This window comes from Thunnus thynnus, chromosome 10, assembly GCF_963924715.1.
Source record: "Thunnus thynnus chromosome 10, fThuThy2.1, whole genome shotgun sequence".
NCBI classification, from domain to species: Eukaryota; Metazoa; Chordata; class Actinopteri; order Scombriformes; family Scombridae; genus Thunnus; species Thunnus thynnus.
The window spans coordinates 25,484,170-25,508,041 of record NC_089526.1 but is presented as its reverse complement, the minus strand read 5'-3'; the positions used below and the strand labels follow the sequence as shown (position 1 = coordinate 25,508,041).

General features: G+C 42.7%; 1 protein-coding gene across 3 annotated transcripts in view; it reads right to left on the bottom strand.

Annotated features, from left to right (window-relative positions):
* Nucleotides 1-3,747: 3,747 nt before the first annotated feature.
* znf407 (zinc finger protein 407) overlaps nucleotides 3,748-23,872 on the bottom strand; it is a 146,858-nt gene continuing 126,733 nt past the window's right edge. For all 3 annotated transcript variants that reach the window (XM_067602268.1, XM_067602270.1, XM_067602269.1), the window contains exon 10: nucleotides 3,748-5,411. In XM_067602268.1, the coding sequence (XP_067458369.1) occupies nucleotides 4,543-5,411 (869 nt within the window). In that variant the 3' untranslated portion in view covers nucleotides 3,748-4,542. The remainder of the gene's footprint in view (nucleotides 5,412-23,872) is intronic.

The window sequence follows — 23,872 nt, the reverse complement described above, 5'->3', positions numbered from 1 at the left end:
TGGTTCCTAGGATCTCCAAAAGTTGAATGGGAGGCAGAGCCTTCAACTATCAGGCTCCCCTCCTGTGGAACCATCTTCCAGATTGAGTCCAGGAGGCAGACACCCTCTCTACATTTAAGAGTAGGCTTAATTTTTCCTTTTTGATAAAGCTTATAGTTAAGGCCAGCCAGGGTTGCCTTGGACCAGCTCCTAGTTGCTGCTATAGGCCTAGACTGCTGGGGGACTTCCCATGATGCACTGGGCTCCTCTCTCCTCCTCTCCCTCTCCATCTGTACACATTCATGTACCATTAATGCATGTTACTATCTTGGCATCTCTCCCATAGTTTTGTGCTTTCTCATCTCACAGGAGACCTTCAGCTGCAGACCGCCTGCTGTCCCTGTAGTCTAGCTTGACACCCACCACTGCTGCTATTATTATTAGTCAATTATGCCCACTGCTACAGCTATTATCATTAGTCATATTTCTATTATTATTATTGTTGTTATTGTGCTTCTCTCCTCCTCCCTCTTTCCCTCTCAACCCAACCGGTCAAGGCAGATGGCCACCCACCTACAGACTGCTAGAGGTTTCTTCCCGTAAAAGGGGAGTTTTTCCTTGCTGCTGTCGCCAAGTGCTTGCTCAGGGGGGAATAATGGGTCTCTGTAAAGAGTGCGGTCTAGACCTGCTCTATGTGAAAAGTGCCCTGAGATAACTTCTGCTGTCATTTGGCGCTATATAAATAAAATTGGCGTGACTTCACTTGACTTCTCATGTTGCTCTGCTGTAGCAAAAAAGCTAATTAATGAGGACTGGACAAGAGCTAATGCTGCATTTGTGAAAGGAGGCTTTTCAAATTGGTGAAGGGCTGTGGAAAAATTTAGAGAGCATGAAAAATCCTGTTTTTATCTTGAGGCTCTAAACAAGATTGCCGCATTAAGGAGCACACTAATCAATGTTATGCTGTCAGATATGGTGGCAAAAGAACAAAATACTGCTAAGATGGTTCTGGAGCTTTCAGGTCAATCAGATTTTTAGCCTGTGAAGGGCTACCTCTGTATGGCCAGTGTCATTGTGACGGATGGTTATGGCAACTTATGCTTGAGCACACATATTTACTACCTGTAACTCACAAATGGCTGTTCAGGAGAGACAATTGTATGTCAGATACAGTGCAGAATGAAATACTTGAATGCTTTGCACATGCTATTCAGCGCAAGATAGTTGCCGGGGCATCTGACTCTCATTACTATGGGCTGACGACTGATGGAACAATGGACATTGGGTCATCAGAGCAGTTCTCTTGTCATTTGCACTATGAGGATCCAAACCTTTCATAATGCACCTGACACAATATCACAAACCCTCTTTCACTGCATCAAGGACACCTTTTTGCATCTGAACCCTCTTTTAGAAAAACTACAAGGTTACTGTTTCGATGGTGATGGTAACATGTCTGGTCACTTCTCTGGGGTACAAGTGCGACTTAAGGAGATTTGCTTTTCTGGTTCATTATTTGTACACTGCTGCAACCATGCTCTGGATCTGGTAGCATAGGATGTGCATCTTGTAGTGGATGTACTCAACTTTGTGCAGAGCTCCACACTCATCAGAGAGTCAGCAAAGCGCAAAAACTTGCACCAGTCTTTTTTTGGTGATGAGGATGTCATAGTGCAACATTCTTGGAAGTTGTGTCCAACAAGGTGGTGTGTGAGGTCAAAAGCAATATCAAGGATATGCCATGTCTATGGCTCACATTTGGATCAGCAGGATCAAGGTGTTTGTGGTGAGATAATTGCAAAAATAGCAGGGCTTTACAAGCAAACTATGAAGGGGAGAACTGTCTGGCTTCTCTGTTGAGAGGCAGTCTTTGGGCCTTGAGAGGCCATGGAAAGAAGTCTGCAGAGTGCACAAGCAAGTTTCTGGTGTGCTCGAGTGCATTCATATGTTCAAAGAATGCATACACACACTAATTGAAGAGAGAGCTGTGGATGACATTTTGGCTAAAACAAAGGCATGTGCATCAGCAAACAATCTTAAGTTGCCGCTGGACTCTAGCAGGATAAGCAGGACACTGTCTCATTTTCGCAGCACAATAGCGGTGGAGGATGTTGTGTCAGAAAAGGGTGAATCACTGTGACAACATGAATTTTATGAAGCACTTGATCTAGTGAGATTTGAAATTGAGCAGCGGTTCAGCACATAGATATTTTGGATGATATTAATATTCAGGACCTCATGAGGGAGTCCACCTTTGGAGTGCCAAAGTCTTCATAAAGTAAGATGCTGTTTTATCGCATCTATGACACTGTGTGTCCATGTTATTTACTCCTGCCGCCGTGCAGTATGTTTGTATAATATTTAGTCTCTCTGGTTGTGATTTGTGACAGAATCTTCAAGTCTTTAATGACTTCTTATCTCACTCCTCTCCCATGTCTAATTTCTGTGGTGCTCTGAAGTTAACAATGTTTACCGAGTAGTTTAAATACTGTTTTTCTATATCTGCTCTTCGAAACATTTGCCATTGCCTATTAATTCAGCAGTAGTAAGAGTTAAAGTTACTGTACTCATGCACGTATTGTTAAAGCAGTTTTTGATAACTGAGTTAGAGATGATTTATTTTGATTTGAACATTGCGTAAGCCTATATCACAGGTATACCAAACCGGGTTTCACAGTTTTCATGTCTATTGGTGTGCATTGTGCAATCATATAATCGTTTTGGCTTTCTGCCCTGTATGAGGTTATTTGGCTAAATTCATTAGATATAAATTATCCTGTCTGTTTAGTTCAGTGGGGTACAAGTACAGCATATAGTATGACATTGTGCTACACACTGTATGTATGCCACTGACCTTCAGCATCCCCTACTCAAAATGCTTTCCAGCCTCCCTGCTCAGTGGGTGTTAACAAACTTTACTTCCCGCTCACAGGCACGCGTGGATGCTCACGCAGAGAACGTGACCTCTGTTAAATGTGTGTATCTTTGCTGAATGTGGAGAAAAAAAAGCATGAAAAGACTGTGTGAGTTTATAAATGCAACATGATGCTGGGAACAGGAGACAAAGACAGGCTGAATGGCAGACAGGTGTTATGTGAAATTACAGGCTCCCTTCCCTCTGTGTGGTTGTGGATTTTACTGCTCTTTCACTTCTCTCTGGCCTCACCTCTCTCAACATCCATCTGTAATCCTCTCATTTTTTTCCTGCCCACTCCTCCGCCACTTTCTCTCTCAGCCCACCTTCTCGCGCTGTGTGTGCTATGTGCGCGTGTGTTAAAGGGATGATCTTTTGATGCCCTCGCAGTGTATGAGTACTTTCTCTCTCTCTACTTTCAGCGGTTGGCCATTGTGTTTGCAGCCGTCATAGTGCTCTCCCACTCACTCCATCAGAAACCAGGCCTGTGTAGGGGCCTAAATGAATATTGATTCTCCCTCCAGTGCTGAATACTGCTGGGGAAAAAAAAAAGGATGAGTGTGTTGTACGCAATGAACAGAATGGGCCTGATGGGGGGGAGAAAAAGAGGATGACGATTAGGATGATGGTGATCATGATGACGATAATGATAATGGTGATGATAATGACTGTGTCAGTGATCAGAAAGCATGATGGGAGCTATCAGTTGATGCATGTATGTGCATGTTGCTTGTATGACGGCGCTGCACTGTACATGTAACCGCAGTGTTAATGCTGAAATGCGTGTTTGACACAACAATCAATGACAAATACTAGCATAAAGTGTTCGAAGAAAAAACTGGACACCGTTGTTAAAAATTAGGCTCAGTCTTTATTGTCAGAAATGAAAATGCATTAATGGTTTTTAGAGGTTTTCCAAAAACTTACAAATAGCTGAAGGGTTGTCAAAAACTGAAATATATCCTTATCAATTCCTTTTACTATGACACATAAAACATCTATAAGATCTGTTTTTAAATGTTTCAAAATATTGGTTCATAACTAATAATATACTAATTACTACAAAGGATGGAAGGAAAAATGTCATTAGAACAAAGAGAGAAATTAATAAACCTTTGTGTCGTAGGACACATGCGCAAACCTCTAACATCAAAAAACAAAGCTTAAAGTAATACTAAACAAAAATTTCATGGAGAAAATAACAATCCAAAATGCATTTGCAAGAAAACCATTGAATACATATTTTCCTTTTTGATAAGCCATTAAACTCTCAGCATATTGAATGCATTTTAAAAAAACAAAAATATTTCAGGAGGAAATATATTCATTTCCTAAAGTTGCATGGCATTAATCAAGTGGTTAATGTAGTCTTGGTGGTTGTGAGGATTGCAAATTAACTCACTTAGCACCAGAACCTCTTTCCTTCACTGTCCCACTAAACAAACGATGTCTAACCTGAGTTCAGCATAGCCCAAGAGAGGAAAAAAAAGACAGAAATGATGAGAAGAAAATAATTCAAACTGTAAAATGAAACAAGAAAAGCGAAGAGGAAGACTCCTAGAAATGGATTTCCTGGCAAACATTCTGTCTTTTGGGAAAATCAGAAATGAAATGACAAATGTACCTCTTTCAGTTCATTTCTCTCTCCTCTACCCTTCCAGGACTATATTATGAGGTGCCCCATCCAAGTAGACCACCATCTCTTCTCCAGCCTGCTGCTCTGCCTGCTGCACCTCTCCGTCACCTGCCCCGGCTTCTCCATATACACCTCCCTCCACCTGTAAGGTGCAGTTGTCCAGCTCCGTCACAATGTAGTGAGTGCCCTCATCATTGACAATGACCTGAGTTAGCCCTTCCTTCATCATCTGAGACGCTGCGAGCTGCAGCACTTCCTGCATCTCCTCCTGACCGGCCTCCTGGATGACCCGCACCTCCTCCTGCTCCTGTTTCACCTCAGGCTGCACAGCCTCAGCCATCTCTGGGGTCAAGACCTCATGAACGACAGCTGCCTCTCCATGCATTTCCTCCTGATGGCCCATTTCGCTGACAGCGCTGAGCAGAGCGTCCAGAGCCGTGGACGATTCTGACACGATGTGACTTTGTCCTGCAGCTCCGACTGCTACCCCTCCTCTAGCCACAGCACGCAGCTCTTCCCTGGCCTCCCCCGACTCCAGCACCACGTACTGGGTGCTGCCTCCGGCCAGGTGGGCCCCTGCGGATGCCACTTCCCTGCCTGAGGCTATGACTTGTCCGTCTTCGGTGATGTGGAGCACCTCCGCCACCTGGCCAGCCATGGCCAGTGTCTGCAGGGTGGCAGCAGCTGACTCCTCCAGGGCCTGGTCAATGGTCACCTCTTCATCGCCGTAGCCCTGGATGATGATGACCTGCTGGACAGACTCATCATGGCCAGGTGCATCCGAAGAGCTCTTCTTGCGCACAGGGGATTCCACAGATTCTGATTCCACAAAAGTTGCCCCCTGGCCCTTCAGACGACACTCGAAAGACTTGGACACAATACCTGGAGAGCACAAGAACACATTTCACATTAGATTTAATTTTTGGTATAATGCTGATACTTTTATTACAAGCAATTTGAGTGAAATAGAAACAAGCTTCAATTCCTACACTGCTAAAAATTAACCAAAATTGGGCAGACAAGTGAAGACCTTTAGTGCACTTGCACTCTTCCTGTGGTCACTGCATGTATTCTAACAACAAAGGGGGAAAGATCATGAGAACTAAAATGAAAGATAGAAGAGATTTCTTGGAGTCCAAGCACATATTATGAAAGGAAAACTAGTTAGTGGCAAGATGGCCAGGATCACATCCAAAAGCACTAAAATAAGCATTGCAATTACTGTCCATACCACACATGGCCATGTAATGTTCTTGGTAACTACAGTTGTTGCTATGTTCATGCATCCATCATTCTGAGAAAAAGCAAAAAAAAGCTTTAAAGAAAGCTAAGTTAAAATAAAAGGTGATGTAACACTTCACATATTTGTGTCACTTAATGCATGAAAGAAGACAGAATACGGGGATATTAGGCTGGCTGAAGAGTGTGGTGAGATACAGCTGGTGCTAATTGAGCCACAGTGTGCCCTCTCAGATCACAGGTTGCCATGGCGTTTCCAAGGTGACAGGAACAGTGTTAGAAATGCCATTGTTTAAACAGTGCCTGGCTCAGACACTTGTAGGCTAATCTATGCAGAAAAATGTGAATTTGAGACAGTGAAGAGGGGACTGTGTTCACACCTGAGCCTCTGAGTTTATTGTACAAATACTGAAAACACACATATTATTGTCATGGGAAAAGCATATTGACCCTCATTTGCAATGTTTTAGTTAAAACTGAAGGTTTGCATTTGAAAGTTTGCAGACACTTAAAGCTTTGAAAGCCTTTAAAAATTCAGAAAACTCTCTTCAAAATCCAAACTTTGCAGGAAGGAAAACATTCCTCATTTTTTGAGTTTGGTTCCGGAAAAGTTGACATTTTGGAGGTATGAGGTTTACCCCCAAGGGTAGCGATGAGATCACACAGATCCCCCAGTACATAGAGGAACAAACTCATCAATCATTGATATTCCTATCTCCCCCTGACATTTAATGTCCTGCACTCACAAGGTTGACAATGTGATCAGAAAGTCAGAGTTGTGCTGCAAACGGTCTCTGACCCAACTGTGCCCTGTCCTCCTCCACTGTAAACAGGCACAGTGTTAGCTTTAACTTTCACTCTTACAGGACAAATAGGCAGTGACCAGTAGTCCTTTGGTGAGAGCAAGTTCGTTAATCCTGCATAGATACACTCAGAATGGACTATCGCTATATTTTACAAGAGAAACAATTAACTCTTGTTAATTGTAGGTGCTGGTTTTAAGAAACACACCTATATGGTTGTTAATGGCAGAGTTAAACCTATCTCCCAGCTTCAGCTCAGAACACAGTTTTAAAGCTTTAAAGATATTAATAAACCAAGAAAATGCAGTGTTTTGGGCCTTTTCTGGCAACACATGCATCCACTGACACTTCCTGTCAGTTCAAGACTTTAAAGAACTACTTTTATTTTTGTTTCATTGATCAATTCGCCCTACATCTGATTCCAAGACTGGGAGGAAATTGCTTATCTGTCTACCATATATAAATCTGTCCTTTGCCCATGTTCACACTATAACATACAGTATGATAAATCACCAGAAACTGGCATTATTTTAAAAGTGAGAAGATGAGAACTTGTTGTAGCTCTAACACTGGATGGTTGTGATACAAACACACACACACACACACACACACACACACACACACACACCTTGCTATACCTGCCAGGTTTATTTTGGGGAATAGTTAAAAAAGAAAGAACAATGGACAAAAGGAAGCCGTTTCAAGATCTTTTTTTCACAAAGACTTGTTTGATTCATGCAGAAAATGAGAAAAGTTAACATTTTTTTTTGGGTGCTGTTGAGTCATAATGGACTTAACTATTAATAGAGAATTTACAAATCTGCATGTCACAGAACAAAAACAGATAGCGGGACAATCAAGCGAGATTGTAGTACTTAAGTGTGGATGGACAGAGAGATTAACAGAGGCCTCGGCTGTTGTCACTATGAATAACATCACTCTGAAGATTTTTCTCGCTGTGTTTTCATACCTGGTTAGTTTAGAATACTTTCTACAAACTCTGGAACTGTTTGAACTGCATGAGCGAGAACACAGAAATCAGATCAGGGCCTTGTTTAGAGAGGGTTCTCTTAAGATTTGTTTGGAATGATAACAGGACAACATTTTGTACTATGGTTTAAATACATTGTGATCAATTATACTTCTTTATGCCTATTGATTTTTTGCATGTGTGCATACTACTCATTTTGTTAGCCTGTCTCTTCTCTCAGGTTATGACTCTCTCTGTCTCTATGCTGTGTGTCTACTGTATAGAGTATCTCTATCTATAGGTAGTGTAAGATAACAATGTGCATTTGTTTAAAGGCAAACTAGCAAAGAATTCGTTGTGACACCACAGTCCACAGGCAACAAGTCTGTGTAGTAAATATCAGTTCAGACTGCTATTTGTATCTCAAGTGACAAGCACAGTAGTTAGTGTGTGGAGGGAGTCAGCACTGTCGAAGACAGCCAGAGGAAGTTGGCATTTTGAGCAGCAGAGGTTACCTATTTACACAGAGCTACAGGGCCAATGCTAACTGCCTACGCCAAAACGCTGCGAGCTGAGAGGTCGGCTGGAGAGGACAATAACTCAATGGCTGTGCAGTTTCTGCTGCATTACCATAAAACCTGTTTATATGGCTGTGTGTGTTTTCAAGAGAGAGAAGGGACATTTGTGTGTGTACCCCTGACTGTATGTATATGTTCAGCTCGGTAACACTCAGTTTTTTTAGTTTAAATATGTGTTAATCCACGTATGTGTGTGTGTATCTCTCAATTCGCATGTTGCATGTATGCATGTGTTAGTATGTGGGTGGAATGTTAGGCTTTGGTGGTGTGTGTCTGTGCAATAAGTGCTCCTATATGTACAGTATTTGTATGTATATGTAAGTCCCTGTATGTGCTTGCAAGCTTGCTTATGTGAATGTGTGCTGTGCCATGGGGGTGGTAAAGCTATGCGTTGCTAGTGTGTGTCACATTAGCCATGGGGTGCTGTCGGCGGGTCCCAGCGGCGGCCCGCTGAGGTTTATGGAGTGTCACTCAGTCGCCGCAGCCGTGAATCAAGTTAATGTTGCAGATCCCATCTCTTCAGTTGTCCTGCGCTCCCGGTGGAAGAACAACATTTGAACAGCGTGATTTGGCCCCGGCGAGAGGCTGATGCCTGTTTAATATGTGTTTTGAGTGTTCTGACTGACTGATTCCTTTAACAGGAAGTAGGAGAGAGGATGATAGAGAGAGAGGCAGGCTGCTTTATTGGCTGTGATCTGAAACAAGATGGAGGCTCCCTGAGAGGAATAAAACAACAGGAGGAAGAAAAGGGTACAGAGACGGGTGGTGATGTCATTTTGATTTCCAGATGACACAAACATCTTAAGGAGAGTCTTACTGCAAAACTGAATCAGTCACTAATAATAGACTAGTGGAGGGGGGATATTAAATGTGTGTGTGTGTGTGGGGTTACTTTTTATATGAACTTTATACTAATTAACTTTACAACAGAGGACAATATACACTACACCTTCCTTATCTCATACTCTCATCTTATTTCCCTATAAAAGTTTATGTGAGAATGTGAAGTGAAAGGATTATGGAAGGTATCACAGGGAAAGAGAAAGAGAAATGGAAAGAGGAGAGTGAGATGATTGGAAGAACCAGAGAGATATCTATGATCTATTTTGTAAACAGAAATAAAAAAAATAAGAATGTCAATAGTTTGTAGGTTCATTCTTCTTTTTTTTTGGGGGGGGGGGGGGGGGATTCCTTTAGTAGGTAAGGTTGGAAAAGGGCTGTGTTTAAATACATGTTTAACAAGGCGGTGAGAGATACGAAACATCTGTACTCTGAGAAACTACCATCCTCTGTGACTCCATCCACCAGCTCCTCCGCCCCCGATTCAGCAGGGACCCAGGCCTCCTCTAACTCTGAGGCCCCCCTCCCCTCCTCCTCCTCCTCCTCTACCACAACGACGACTGAGGGACTGAGGCTGTTCAAGGGACAGAACCCTTGCAAAGCATCTGGACCAGACTCAGTCTCTCCCTCCACTTTTGAGCACCTTGTACTGTGTCCTTCATCCTCCAGCACCTGAACTCTGCAGGAACCTACGCCAGGATCCTGTTTGTGGATTTCAGCTCCGCCTCTAACACCATCACGCCGGCTCTGCTGCAGGACAAGCTCTCCCAGCTGCATGTGCCTGACTCTACCTGAAGGTGGATTACTGACTTCCTGTCTGACAGGAAACAGCACATGAAGTAGGGGAAACATGTCTCTGACTCCTGGACCATCAGCACTGGTTCCTCTCAAGGCTGTGTCCTTTCTCCACTTCTCTTCTCCTTGTATACAAACAGCTGCACCTCTAGTCATCAGTCCACCAAACCCCTGAAGTTTGTGGGTGTCACCACCCTTATTGGGCTCAACTCTGGTGGGGATGAGACCGCCTACAGGTGGGAGATTGACCTTCTGGTGACATGGTGTGGACAAAACAGCTTTAAGCTCAACGCTCTAAAGACAGTGGAGATGGTTGTGGATTTCAGGAGGAACGCAGCCCCACCTGCCCTCATCACCCTGTGTGGCTCCCCAGTCGACACTGTGGAGTCCATCACTAGCCGGGACCTCAAGTGGGAGCAGAACATCATTGGCCTCACCAAAAAGGCTCAGCAGAGGATGTACTTCCCATAGCAGCTGAAGATGTTCAATCGGCCAAAGTGAATGATGGTGCACTTCTACACCTCCATCACTGAGTCCATCCTCACCTATTCCATCACCATCTGGTACACTGCTGCAACTGCCAAGGACAAGGGCAGACTGCAGCGTATCATCCGCTGTGCCGAAAAGGTGATCGGCTGCAATCTGCCGTCACTCCAGGACACTGAGGCAAGCAGGAAAGATCATGGCCAACCCCTCCCACCCCAGACATAAACTTTTTGAAACGCTCCCCTCCGGCAAGAGGCTGAGATCTGTAAAGACCAAAACCTCACGCCACAAGAACAGTTTCCTCCCATCTGCAGCTGGCCTCATCAACAAGGCCCGGGACCCCCACTGACACAGAGTCTATCACCCCTTATAGTTGCATTCTACTTTTCGCCATAAATCAGATGTCAAAGTTGTTAGAAGCATAGATTTTCTTTTTCTTTATACACAAGAGCAGTGATTTGCCCTCAAAACTGATTTTCAAGAGAAGTGCATGTCCCCAATTATCTATCTATCAATCAATTATTATGTGCACTGCTGTGAAGAAAGATGAAAGAAATAGCATAATTAAAATTGTTGAAATCACCATGCACCTGTTCTCTGTATACTCTACTTGGTGTAGCCTTTCTCTGTAAATTCTGAGAAGAACATCACTGCATGGGGGGATAATAGTGATGACAGCGAACCCTATCATAAGAAGTGTCTGATGCTGCCCAAATGGGATAACATCTAATGGATGAAATGATAGTGAAATTAAGCTAAACCTGATTTTGATGAGGACCCCACTGGAACCCCTTTAAGGACTATTAGGTGATCCCTGGATTGTAGTCTGCTAACCATTTGTGTGGTGTGACTCCGTGCCTTACAACAGTCAGTGTGCTAGGTTAGTGCGGGAGCCTCCTCGCTCAGTGTACGGTACAGATGCAATTATTGATCAGCGAATCAATGAGCTGGCCAGTGGCGGGGGCCCAGGGCCTCTAAGTGGCATTACTTCAGCTCGGAGAGGCCGCCAGGGGAGCGGTCAGACAGCACTTACCAGCAGTTAGAGAAATTAACCTTAACACTGAGACACCAGGACATACACAATCAATTACACTCGCTGTAACACAGGTCAGCTCGCTGCAAATGTAAGCTTACTTGCACATGCACATGTAATCAGGCCAGCACGCATGCACACACACTCATACAGACACACACACTAGTCTTGTTCTATACTGGTTCTATTCATTCTTTAATCCCTGAACCTAAATTTAACCCTCACACACACTGAAAGACAAAGAAATCAACCTGAATAGACGCAAAGCAAAGTCAATTATACTGTATCAAGCCATAACACAAGAGAGGACAAAAAAACATGCTCGCCATATCAATTACAAGGTCAGCGGCAGGACCATGAAAAAGCCAGAGCTTATAATCAATTCTTAACCACAGCACAAAACCCTTTACAATCCTTTTACCAGCCGATTACCTTCAATTATAGATATGAAGCCACTGCCTTAAAAAGAGCATGATGGAGACCCCTAAACCTGACACACATATGGCTGTTATTTGTGAGGGGATTTTTACAGACGAGGTGGGGCCATGTGTATGTATGTGTGTATGTGTGTGTGTGTATGTGTCACTGGTGCTGGCTTTTGAAGGTGACACTGCTAAGTAGATAAAGTGTCAGTTCTGGGTGTATCCAGGTCACCGGGGAAGGCCTGCATACAAGAGTGTGGGGTGTTTTTTGTGTGTATTTCAATGTATATGAATTTTTTATGTAATACATGTGGTGTATGTGATTGCTGCTTTTTTATTTTATTGTATCAATGTTTATGTTATATGCAGTTTTTTGTGCAGTTTTATATTTATTTCCTTGTTGAGTTTTGTGTATTTTGGCTATAAATGCTGTGGTTTGTGGTATTTGTTTATGCAATATACCTATAAAATAAACGCTACATAAAGAAATGAATGTGTTTATGTTTAGGTATTTTATTAATTATACTGCTTGTGTGTTTTCTCAACATTTTTTTTTTTTACAAAATAGGGTATTTATAGTAATATACAATATGTCTATGTATAGACGTTTATGTGGGAAGTTAATTTCTTTACAAATAAAAACTATATGTCACCTGTATGCATTAGTACATTGGTGTTTGTTTGTGTGTATACAGTACTTAGGTTTATACAAATTCATGTGCTGAATCCTTCTGTGTGCTACATACAGTATGTGTGTGTGTTTATTGACTGGTATTTGTGTGTGTGTGTGTGTGTGTATTTCAGGATCTTCTTTGGTCGAGCTGTGTACATGATGACCTTACCTGCCTCTCTCTCCTCCCCTGTGAGGCCTCAGGCAAAGCTGCATGTGCTTCCTTTGCGTGTTTGTGTACGGACGTGTGTGTGTGTGTGTGTGTGTGTGTGTGTGTGCGCACCTGCGTGTGTGTGTGTGCGCACAAACTAGCAGGTCAGCTGAGGTCCGGCTAGTGATGGCTCTACTTTGTCTGGTAGGGACAGCCGCTACTGTCACCTTTACAAACGCCATGAATCAACGCCAGGGAGGACAGGCCGGCCGACCAAAAAACAACCAATTATACAGCAGCCAGATTGACACCGGGTGGACAGGGCAGAGAGAGAGAGAGAGAGAGAGAGATGGAGATGCACTGAACACACCCAAGGACGAATAAACAGAAGAGAATGAGGGCACAGACTGACAGAGAGCCTTCTGGGCTGTAACACCGATACAGTGGCTTTAAAGGCCAATATTAATACATCAGTCAGCCTAAGAAAGAAGTAAATATCTAACAAAATAATCTGTAACATTGTCACAGAAAATTCATGTCTGTGATGTTCATTTTCTATTGTCAAATGATGTAACACAATGTTTAGTCTACAGCAGGTTCATAAAGACTATTAAAAAGGTCTTTCATAGCATAAATCCTCTGACACACAGGAAGTTATGTGTTTTATGTTTTTGGCTGTGAAGTGTTTTTTTATAGTGTATCCTGGTTCCTGTGAAAAGAGGAGTGTTTTCTCAAGTTTATAGTCTCTTTATTTAGAGTCTCCCACACTGGGGGGAAAAGTGTTGCTCTGGTAGGGAAGCTGTAGGTCTCAGAAACACCCACAAGTTGTTTTCATCCATGTCTCTTGACTGGGTACCATGTGTAGTGGATGCTAAGAGGGTGTTTGCGATGTCCAGATTAAAGCCTCATTTATGAGCATAAATAACTAATAACTGTTGATTTTGAGACATTTCATGCATCTGCTGCTTCGGTTTGCGATGAAACAACAACCAGGATTTGGAGACCTGGAAACGGTTTGCGTTTTGTTGTGAAGTGGTGAATTGCACTTGTTCAAAAGAATATCTGGCACAACAGCAATTGCAGTTTTGTTTACAGTAAACATAATATCTGGTTTTGGTCTGCCTTGTGTAGCCAAACCGCAAGGGCTTTATTGTGGTGCTAATATCTTTCACATCTATTCAATAACCATACAAGGAGAAAATCCTGTTGAAGAGCTTAACATAACTACAGAGTAACTGTCAGTGGTCTCAACACATGTACAAGAATGCAGCTTAAAGACAAGTTGTGTGTTTTAGTAAAACTGTGTGCTATTTCTTTCTAACAAACAAGAAATCACTACCTGAAGTCAAAGTTAACAAGACAGGTTGAAGAACACGGATACACCATAAAACCATGTTTGTCCATTTAACACAAATAACTCCTGGACATCACACACTGTAAGTAACAGGTGAAAAATATCCAAAGGTCCATTTTCTATTATAAAAGAATATCAGTACAACAATATTATGTTTAATACTGAACACAAAACATAAAAACATGAGACTATTTAAGAAAACTATGGTCATTCAGAGTCATAAGACCCAAAGCTCTGAGCAATGAAATATAGTAGCCTTCTGACTGAGGTGGAAAGGGCTCATAAGGTGAGAGGTACACACACACACACACACACACACACACACACACACACACACACACACACACTATAACAGTGGTCAGAAGGAGCACAGGTCAGCGTCCTACTCTCAGCTCTTTTTCTGCTGACAGAGGATAACCCAGTGCGAGTATAATCTAGTCCACACTAACTCTATCCCCCTCATGTCCCCCAGGTCTGTGCCCCCTGAAAGAGAGAGAGAGAGAGAGAGAGAGGGAGCGAGAGAGAGGGAGAGAGAGCGAGCGAGCAAGAGAGAGAGAGAGAGAGAGAGAGAGACTAAACAGGAGAGGGAGGTGAAGGTGAAGAAAAAATAATGGGGGAAAAACATCTCAATTACATCTTCATCCTTTCATATTTGAATAACTTTCTGTCTCTTCTGGCCATTTACTTAGTTATTTGATTTTAAGTTGATGCAGCCTAGGTATAAAAATGAGATATGATATCATACTGATTCAGAAGAAAATGAGTTTCATAACACAAAGAATTTACAAGAACTTACACAGTGACCTTTGGTTTATAGATTTTTACAAAAGATAAGAAAGTAGAATACAATAGAAATGAGAAGAGGATTCTTTAGCAAGTAGTCACAACCATCCATCTCCACGCAGGAGCTAACAGCTCCCTGGGAGGACCAAACTGTGTGGGGGGGGAGGCCATATATGAGGTTGTTCAGGTTAACCAGTATAGTTAGATTTAGCAGGAAAGTCCCTCTGTAAGATGAAGCATGCTTTGCGTCACAAGGGCGAGTGAGCGTCATCTACAATAACACACGGGCTGCTGAGAATTCATCTATTTGGCTATGGATAAAAGGAGCAAGCGTGTGGGAGGTTGCTACAGTCGCACAATCCGAGGCCTGATCAACCTCAGCAGGGCTGCCAGTGAGAGGGCGTCTGACGCTGAAAGGCCCGAAACACCTGACAACTGCAGGTTACATCAGTGATATTGTGTCCTAGAAAAAGATCAGAAGATGCTTCGTTTCGACGTTAAGATGACTAACCAGATATGACTAATGTATTACTTTTTGTTGAAGTGCTGCTTATTTCCCTGATGCTGTAAATCGTAGCTATTTGCTCTGCGCAGATTAAGGTCAGAAATGATCACAGTGTGATGGCCAGATGTAAGCAGGGGAGAAAAAAAAAGAAAGAGTGTAAGAGCCTCATCCAAGAATCCAAGAGGGAAGGTTGACATATGAAACAATAACAAAGATCACAACACTCTTCTTCCCCCATATCCCCCCCTCCCTCCCTCTTTTCCCTTCTCTCATTCTCCCCATTAGGCCTTCTTTCTATCTCTGTGGCCTGTTTCCTTCTTCCTCTCTCTCGTCTTTCTCTCAAAATCTCTGGAGGTGGACCTTTGATTGCTTCTTTAATTAGCCATGTCAGACGGCTCCTTGGATTTACTGGGGATGTCGAACTTCTGCAGATAATTACATCCCTTTCACTTTCTCTCTATTGCAACGTTCATCCCTCCCTCCATCCATCCCTCCATCCTCCTTTCACTGTGCCCCCACCCCCCCTCCTCCCTCCTTCCCCCCCGTCTATCCCTCTCACTCACTCTCCCATGATTTAATGATTAATTATGGATGTGAGTTTGAGAATAAAAGCTTTTTCGCTAATCAAAATGAAATTTCCACCCATTCTTGTAATTACAGTGTGAAGATGATGTTGCTGATGTCTTTTTGTTGCCAAGGCCTGGCCCTCGCAGTGATCTGAGGTCCGTCAAGGCGGATGAAACGAATAATCGTGACATTACGGCTGCTTCAGAATTTCTAAAAACTGGAGAGAGTTGGGGGGGAGAAAGAGAATAAACAAAGAATATAGACAAAAGAGAAGAGAAGCTGAGTGCTGTGAAGGATGTCTGTACAGAAGCTTAGAATGGGAATCAAAGCCAGGCCTGAAACTACAAGCTGGACAACAGCCATCAGCCATGGATAGAATGTTTTTTTTGTTTTAATTTAATGTAAGTTAAAAAATTGCAAAGGGTCAAGTCTTGCTAGCATTAATTTTGTTACAGTGCATTGATATAAATGGGAAAAAAACAAACTGATAAAGCTGCTTTCTTGAGATATTGAATGAAGACCAATCCAATCAGGCTGCTGTTTGATTAAACAGACCTTTCCACCTATCTCATAGAGATAGAAATACTTTAAGAAGCGGATCAATGGAAATGAATAAACTGTACATGTGTTCGGCTGCAGTTTCAGCTCAACCTTTGTTTACATTTATGCACAATAAGAACAATTAGCAAAGCTGTTCTTCAACATATTGATGAATTATGGTCCAGGTTTCTTTCCAGGTTGCCTCTTTTTCAAAATACAAGTGTTCTCTGGAGCTACACTACAACACAATCATTTCTTAAAACATTGTGTGAAATTCTCTAATGCACAGCTTACTTTCTTAGTAGAGCTTATGAATTTCTTGTTGCTTTTATGCAGAATTCAAGTGTATAATAACAAATATCTTCTATCCAGTAATGTATTGCATTAGTCTTGGTAATGAAAATGGATTACACTGAACTCAGACATGTTTATCAACATGATCATTGTAAATCCTCAACTGCAAACTATTTGAGACCGTCATAATCTTTGAAACATACATTTTATTTTTGTAAATTTCAGTAATCTGGTAGTGTCAGATAAAAGAACATGTTAACTCTCAAATTTTAGTGCTATTTATCAAATGTTGTCAAATCTATTTATAAAAAACACTACATAGAGTGAAAATGAATTTTACATAGGCACCACACTTCCTCAACATGGAGCAGGGAGACATTAGACAGCGAGAAAAGGCCTTTCATGTAGGGAGGAAGATGAGGAAAGTATATTGTATGTGGTAGTTTGGTCAAAAGGTGAACACAGAGCCTACATGCTGCTTGTGAGAACATCCCAGCAGAGATATGGAGGGGAGGGTTGCACCATGCAAATAGTTTCTGATTTACATGAACATGTTGTATTGAGGCTTTTGTCTTTACCATACAATTCTATATCAGCTCTCATTGTTTGTATTTTATGTTGCTGTTAATATAAGATGCTGACTGTGTGAGGGTGCAAGGTGCACACTGACAGCGGGAAAGCGGTGAATGTAGATGTTTTGTTGAAACTGGTGTTAGTTTTAAGTTTTGATGGATACCAGTAGAGAATATTTGACTTAACCATTTGGTTATACATGTAAGTGAGACATACAAAAACATAATTTCAATGCACTTTCTTTAGTTCTTTAGACATCTGAAGCGATGATAGAGGGATTTTTTTATGTTGGTGGCAGTGATGCATCTGTTGACTTTAAATGCTTTGAGTGAGTGACAGACTTTTGAAAGACGAGTGACATGTAATGAAATGTATAAATTGATGTGGCACTTTTTGCGTTTTACAAACTGCAACAGAGTCTCAGAGAATGTACTTAAGCAATTGAAAAAAACTGTAATAGAAATATTACAGTAGATAAAATCAAAGCAGCAGGCAATGGACACTATGTTTCCCATTATGCAACAAATAGCGTTCTTTCATTGAACCTTATATCATAGAACTGAGAGCACACTTCAAAGTATCAAACCAAGGTAAGCTATAAGGACACAGGATTTATATAAGGAGCTCATTCTTACAGAACAGTAATGCATTCATGAAAATATCACTGATTTCAGTGTCTGGTTATTTAGCTTGCGATCATAAGCTAAAATAATAGTTTACCCTCCTTTTCATTTACCACAACATCAATGACGCCAACCAAAATCAAAGCCTGACCATCCATACATCCACACGGAATATAATATGACAAGTCCCTATTGTTCCCTGTTGAGAGACTCACACTCGTACACAACACACACACTCACAGACACACAGGTCTGTTTAGCTTAGTCTCCGATCCTCCCTGCCATATTTACTGGGTATTTACCTAACAGAGGCATGCTGGAGATATTTATCGTCCTGATGGCTCTATATATAGGGCTGAGGAGCTTGGTGAGAGGAGAGGCAGGCGCGGTGGGAGGTTGCTTCTCTAATCTCCATCTCCAGGCTGACAGGCTTGAGAAGGCCCTAATGAATGGCTCTTTTCATCTGCACGCCTGTGTGTATGTGACAGTATAAATATTTAGCAATATTGGAGTCAGCTCGTGATTTTACACAGATGGAGTGATTGATGGCTCAACCCCCTGACGCATGCCAAAGACCATCCTGGAGATGTTATATAAACCACAGCCTCTCTCTCTCTCTCTCTCTCTCCCTCCATCATCATCTCCATCTCGCGCTCTCTCTATCTTTCACACTGCCTCCTCTGCTCTCCGCCTCCTTCCCAGCTTGTCTCCTCGCTGTCGATCCGCCCTCTGTGGCTCTGCCAATTTGCTTCACTGTTGAATTTCTATCATACAGTGTGGTGTCTCTACGGCTGTAAGACAAGCTAAATCAGAGGAAAACAACCTGACAGGGAGGAAAGTCTGAGGAGATTGGCATCGACATGTTACAGTGCGAACCGGCTTGGTATTTCAAACCTCTTATTAAAACACATTTTTTTCATAAAACCACATTCTTGAACAACTCTTAGATACTTTATGTATTTGATTTTAATTGTGTTTTCATTAGATTTGTCTTGTTTTTATTCATATTCCACTGTTTTATAATGTTTCTTTTATAGCCTGTCTGCCCTGTCTGTAAACTCTGCAAACTTTTTAAGAATGTTGTTACACAAGATCAAGATGATGCCTGTTATTAAGTGTACAGTGTGTATCTGAGTGCTGTTCCCATGCTCTCGCTGTACAGTAAATCAAAGGTCAAAGTGGACATGTGAGTGAGAGCTGCTCTTCAGCACGGTCAGCGCACAAGCAAATACATACAGAACATATGCATACACACACACACACATTCAGAAACACACACACACACAATGCTGTCATCTGTGCCAGAGATAAATCAGACCAACTACCTCTCACACTCACACACACACACACACATTTTGCTGCCAATATGCTGCAGGATCTCTCTATGAAGACATTGTGTGTGTACATCCAGTTTGGTTTAGCTATACTTGTGAGGACTGACTTGTGAAAGCTCTTGGCTATTATCGTGAGTGCATTTTGGGTTTTGTGGATAATTTGGCTGGTTGGCATGGTGATTTTAGGGTCAATAGTTAAAATCTGGGCTCAGATATGAATAGTGGTTAGGTTAAAGTTACAATATGGGTTTGGGTTATACATGTAGTCATTTTAGTTAAGGTAAATCAAAACCTCAGGGGGACTAATGTAAAAGGAATCTATTGCATTTGTGTGTGTGTGTGTGTATGTTTGTGTGTATGTGTGTGTGTGCAACGCAGACCTTCTGCATAGCCCATGCATAGCCAATTAAACTAAAATACATGAACAAAATCCCTGAACAAATATATGAGGACTTTAAGGGGGGATGTTGAAGATGTATTAACCTTGTAATTGCCTGTGTAAAATATGCTTCTCTGGTAATGAAATTTCCTGCTTTAATTTGAAAAAAATGGGGAAATATCTCCCCTTTTTTGCCTTGTGTTTTCTCATTTAATTGCATTTAAAACTTCAATCTCAAACACCCCCACCGCTTTTATGGGGGGAAGGACCAGTGCTGAACAGCCACATCTATTAATCTAACTGTCCTTTATCGGAATTAGCATTCAAATGTGATCGGTTCCACTGCGCCTTCGCCACTGCTTGTAATTCCAACAAAATCCACTCCTATGCAATAACTACAGTGCCCTTCAAGACCACTGCCACCTCCCCCTCGCTTTGAGAGGTATTGATTTTTATTTGTTCTGTAATGAGAACAATTAGTCTTTTTCATGCCCTCCTTCATCTATCACCTCCATGTTCCTGTGGCTCTGCCACCCAGCCGGCCTCTGTCTTTAAACCCAGCTGGAGGTCCGTTCTCAGGGTAGAGGACAACACTCTACCCCTCTGCATAGAAAATACAACACGCTGAAAGAAAGAGGACATTTTGTTCACCTGACTGTGGCCTAAACAAAGCATGATGTCTTCTGAATTATTCCAAATCTCTCTGGACAAAACAATGCAGTTGGGAGGGTGAATGTTTGATTGACAGGGGCTTTTGGAGGATGACACTGATAAGATAAAGCTGCAACATTTGTACTTTGATTATAAGTGATTATGATATTTTCATACCAAAATGACTCCCCAAAGTGATTATGAATGAATGTTTTCCATCATTTTCTTTTCTTGACACAAAGGAAAAGTTTGTATTTAAACTCTTAAGTAAAACCTAAAATAAGTATCTCTTATTAGAATAAATATTTTTTTTAATCAATACCACAATAACAGATAAACTGTATCCTATCTATCAGACTGGATGCCCAATCTCTTATTCAATATTTAGTCCATGTGCCAGCTCGACTCTCAGTGATATAGTCAGAAGAAATTACCGCACTCTAAATCTGGCGCCGCTGATGTTAACATGTATCATAAAATGTGAAAACACAATAAAACACTCACATCTATCCATTAAGAATGCTTTAATTTCCGCTGTGGCAGGAGAGTGGCAGGCTGGACGGACTAGCAGTGATCAGGAGACTTTAGCCTCTATAAACCACCTGATTGACAGGGTGATTTGTGACTGACTGACTGGATAAGTGGCTAGCTGCTCTCTCAGTGCAGCAGTTTGAGCCTGTATACGAGCATGTGTATATGTGTGTGTGTGTGTGTGTGTGTGTGTGTGTGTGTGACGTCAGGTCCTTTTTCAGCCATGGCCGGTGAGGAATGAAGTATCTGAAAGAGTCCATTTCTCTTGCCGCGCTGCCTGAGCCTTACTTACCCTAATGATGTATATAATAGCCTGCAACTACACTTAACCTGAGCATTACTGTGGCAAAGACTGAGTGGGAGAGGCACACACACACACACACACACACACACACACACACGCAGAGGTCTAGTTTTCTGAGGGCGCTGTTTACCAAAGGCTGCGAGGGCAGGAAACAACCTGGCACGTTGAGAAATGAAAGACTCGCAAATCGCACTCCATCAAATCAAATCAAACCCTAAGATGTTTATTAACATCGACAGCTGTATCCTCGCTTTTTTTTTTTTTTTTCTGATCCCTCGCTCACACTTCGCTCTGCTGCTGACTCATTCTGTTGCTATAAGCTAAATGATACAAGCAGTTAGCATGCTGCATCTGTTGTCTCTTAATTAAACTCATTTTCCTGGATGCCTGTGTATGTTCATACATGCAATATGGAATCTGGCCCTTTCACCCCTTTCGCATTCATTAGCGCGGACGAGAACAAGCTCATCACTTACGCGAGCTCCGTAAGTGACTGGATGGATGTGTGTGCACGCGTGTGTGTGTGTGTATGTGTGCGTGCAAGACAGGTCGGAGACAGTGGAGAGACAGTAAATGACAGAGTCACGTGAGGCGGCTACTGTATGAAACCTCAGATCTAATCAATAGGAGTGAGGAGGACGCCAGGCGCCAGCCAGAGGGTCACCACTCATCACTCAGGTCAACGGCAAACACACACATGCGTGCGCGCACACACGCCTACACACATGCACGGGGAGGGCACTGCACGGGGCACATTACTAGACAAGACTATGAGGCAGTAGAAGATGGGTCAGAGAGAGGTTGAAGCACATAGCAACAGAGGGGGAGCTGGATCGATGGGAGAGATTGAAGGAGCTCCGTAATACCAGAGGAGTCACGGATGTCCAGAATACAGCTAAGCAGGGCTAGGAGACAGGTCAGGAGGGTTAAAACAGCCTCGCACCGCGGGGAGGAGGCATCGACAGGCCATAAAAGAGGTGAGGGAACAGCGGAACTGACTGATTTTGATGCTCATCATGGTTGAATACGATTGCGGTCAACGCAAGGTATCACTGGTGTAGAAGAGAAATGGAGGGGTCTAATTTGATCAAAATAACCAGGTTGTGGCTAGAGATGAACAGTTTCACTAATATGACAAATATAGCAAGCTTTTAGCAATGTTTGCAACAGGAGACAGCCTGCTAAGCTGTGGGGGCTCCACGGAAAAGTGGGGCAAGCAGAGGAGCGCACCAGAGTGTGTGTGTGTGTGCGTCGTGTGTGCGCACCGTGGCTCTGCAGTAGAGAGACACCGACGGAGAGATGGACTAGGCCTGGTGGCATTTAGCCCTGTTCTATAATGACACTGAAAGCTGGGGAGGAGACACAGGCACTGTTATTGAATTATTGAAGGTGCACGGTGAGGTATAAATCTGCCATGGAGATGCCATACTGTTGTAACACACACATACACAGAGGCCACCGACACACAGCGAGGCTGGCGTGACGACTGCAGGCTTTGACTTGCTGACCTTGAGGTTGTTAAAACAAGCTCTCCGTCAGCTTTTCTGCAAAATATGTTTACCTCGTGAGAGAGAAAGGGAGAGAGAGAGAGAGAGAGACAGAGGAGTAGAAAGAGAGAAAGAGAGAAAGAGAGAATGAGCCGGAGTGAAAGTGTTTGTGTGTGCTCTGTGCTGACATTGCCGGAATAAACACAGCGACTCCATCAATTCTTCCGGATTGTGAGGCAAAATAAAAAAGAAGACACTGCAGAGGGAGACATAAAGTAACTACCAACCTGTACTAGCCGGGCTTTACTACACAGCAGCATCATGACTGAGAGAAGAGATTAAGCTCTCGGGACCGCAAACAAACATTCGAATCCTGTGAAACCGCAGTGCGCGCACACACAGATTAAAAGAGAACGGCGGTATATAGATATACCTGTAGCGAATGCAGCCTGCAAACCGTATATCAACCACCAATTACTGATGTTTATCTCTTAAATAAAAAGAGACAGAGTATTGCTACATGCATTAAGACATCACTATATGTGATAATTCCCTTTTCTTCCTTCCAGCGGAAAGATTTTCGCCGTGTGCAAACACATTTTTATTTCCATTATTATTTCTGTATCTCTGTACAGATAGGGAAGTAGTGTTTCTCAGCTCAGTCGCCTCCCACCTCGAACAAACCAAACAGAGGCTTCCTAAAGAATACGCTAGGTGGATGTGATGTACTGTATGTGTGTAGGAATCAACTGTGTGATAAGAGAATGTTGCAAAATGCTTATATGTACATTTGTTTGTTTCTATTCCAGTCTGCTCATGTATGCATATTTGCGCATGTATGTCCGTGTGCTCGTGGATAAGTGTGTGTCCTGCCTGTGCTCTGTAGCCGAGGGGGGCAACTCTTCTTATTAACATCATCAGTCTGCATCATTACTAGGCTGCCTGGGTTGGGCAGCAGGTGCTATGAGAGTGCCAGGGTTACAAACGACCACGGGATTGCTCTTGGAACACACACACACACACTCAAGCATACACACAGACAAAACACACACAGACAGACTCCAAACCCCCCTTTCAAATCCCCAAAAGGGATGTGGGGTGTCTGTGTCTATCTGTTATCCAGTGGGTTAGCGCTCGGTGTCTGGCCAGGTTTTCACTGGGGGGGACGGACTCCATCCATTCTCCTGACAACAGGCCGGTGATACGCAGAAGAGGCTGGGAGAAACTCAGCTCAGAGCAGGGGAGGGTCCACAAGTCAACCAAAAAAAAAAAAAAAGGAAAGAAAGACAGTGTGCAACTAACTGAAACATGCACACAACACAGTATGAAAAAAAAGGTCACATGTTCAGGTGCAAATGAGGGGTCGATACTGGCCTTTTAACAAAGAAAGAGCAATCTTGTAGTATATCTGAACTATTGCATATGGGGCTG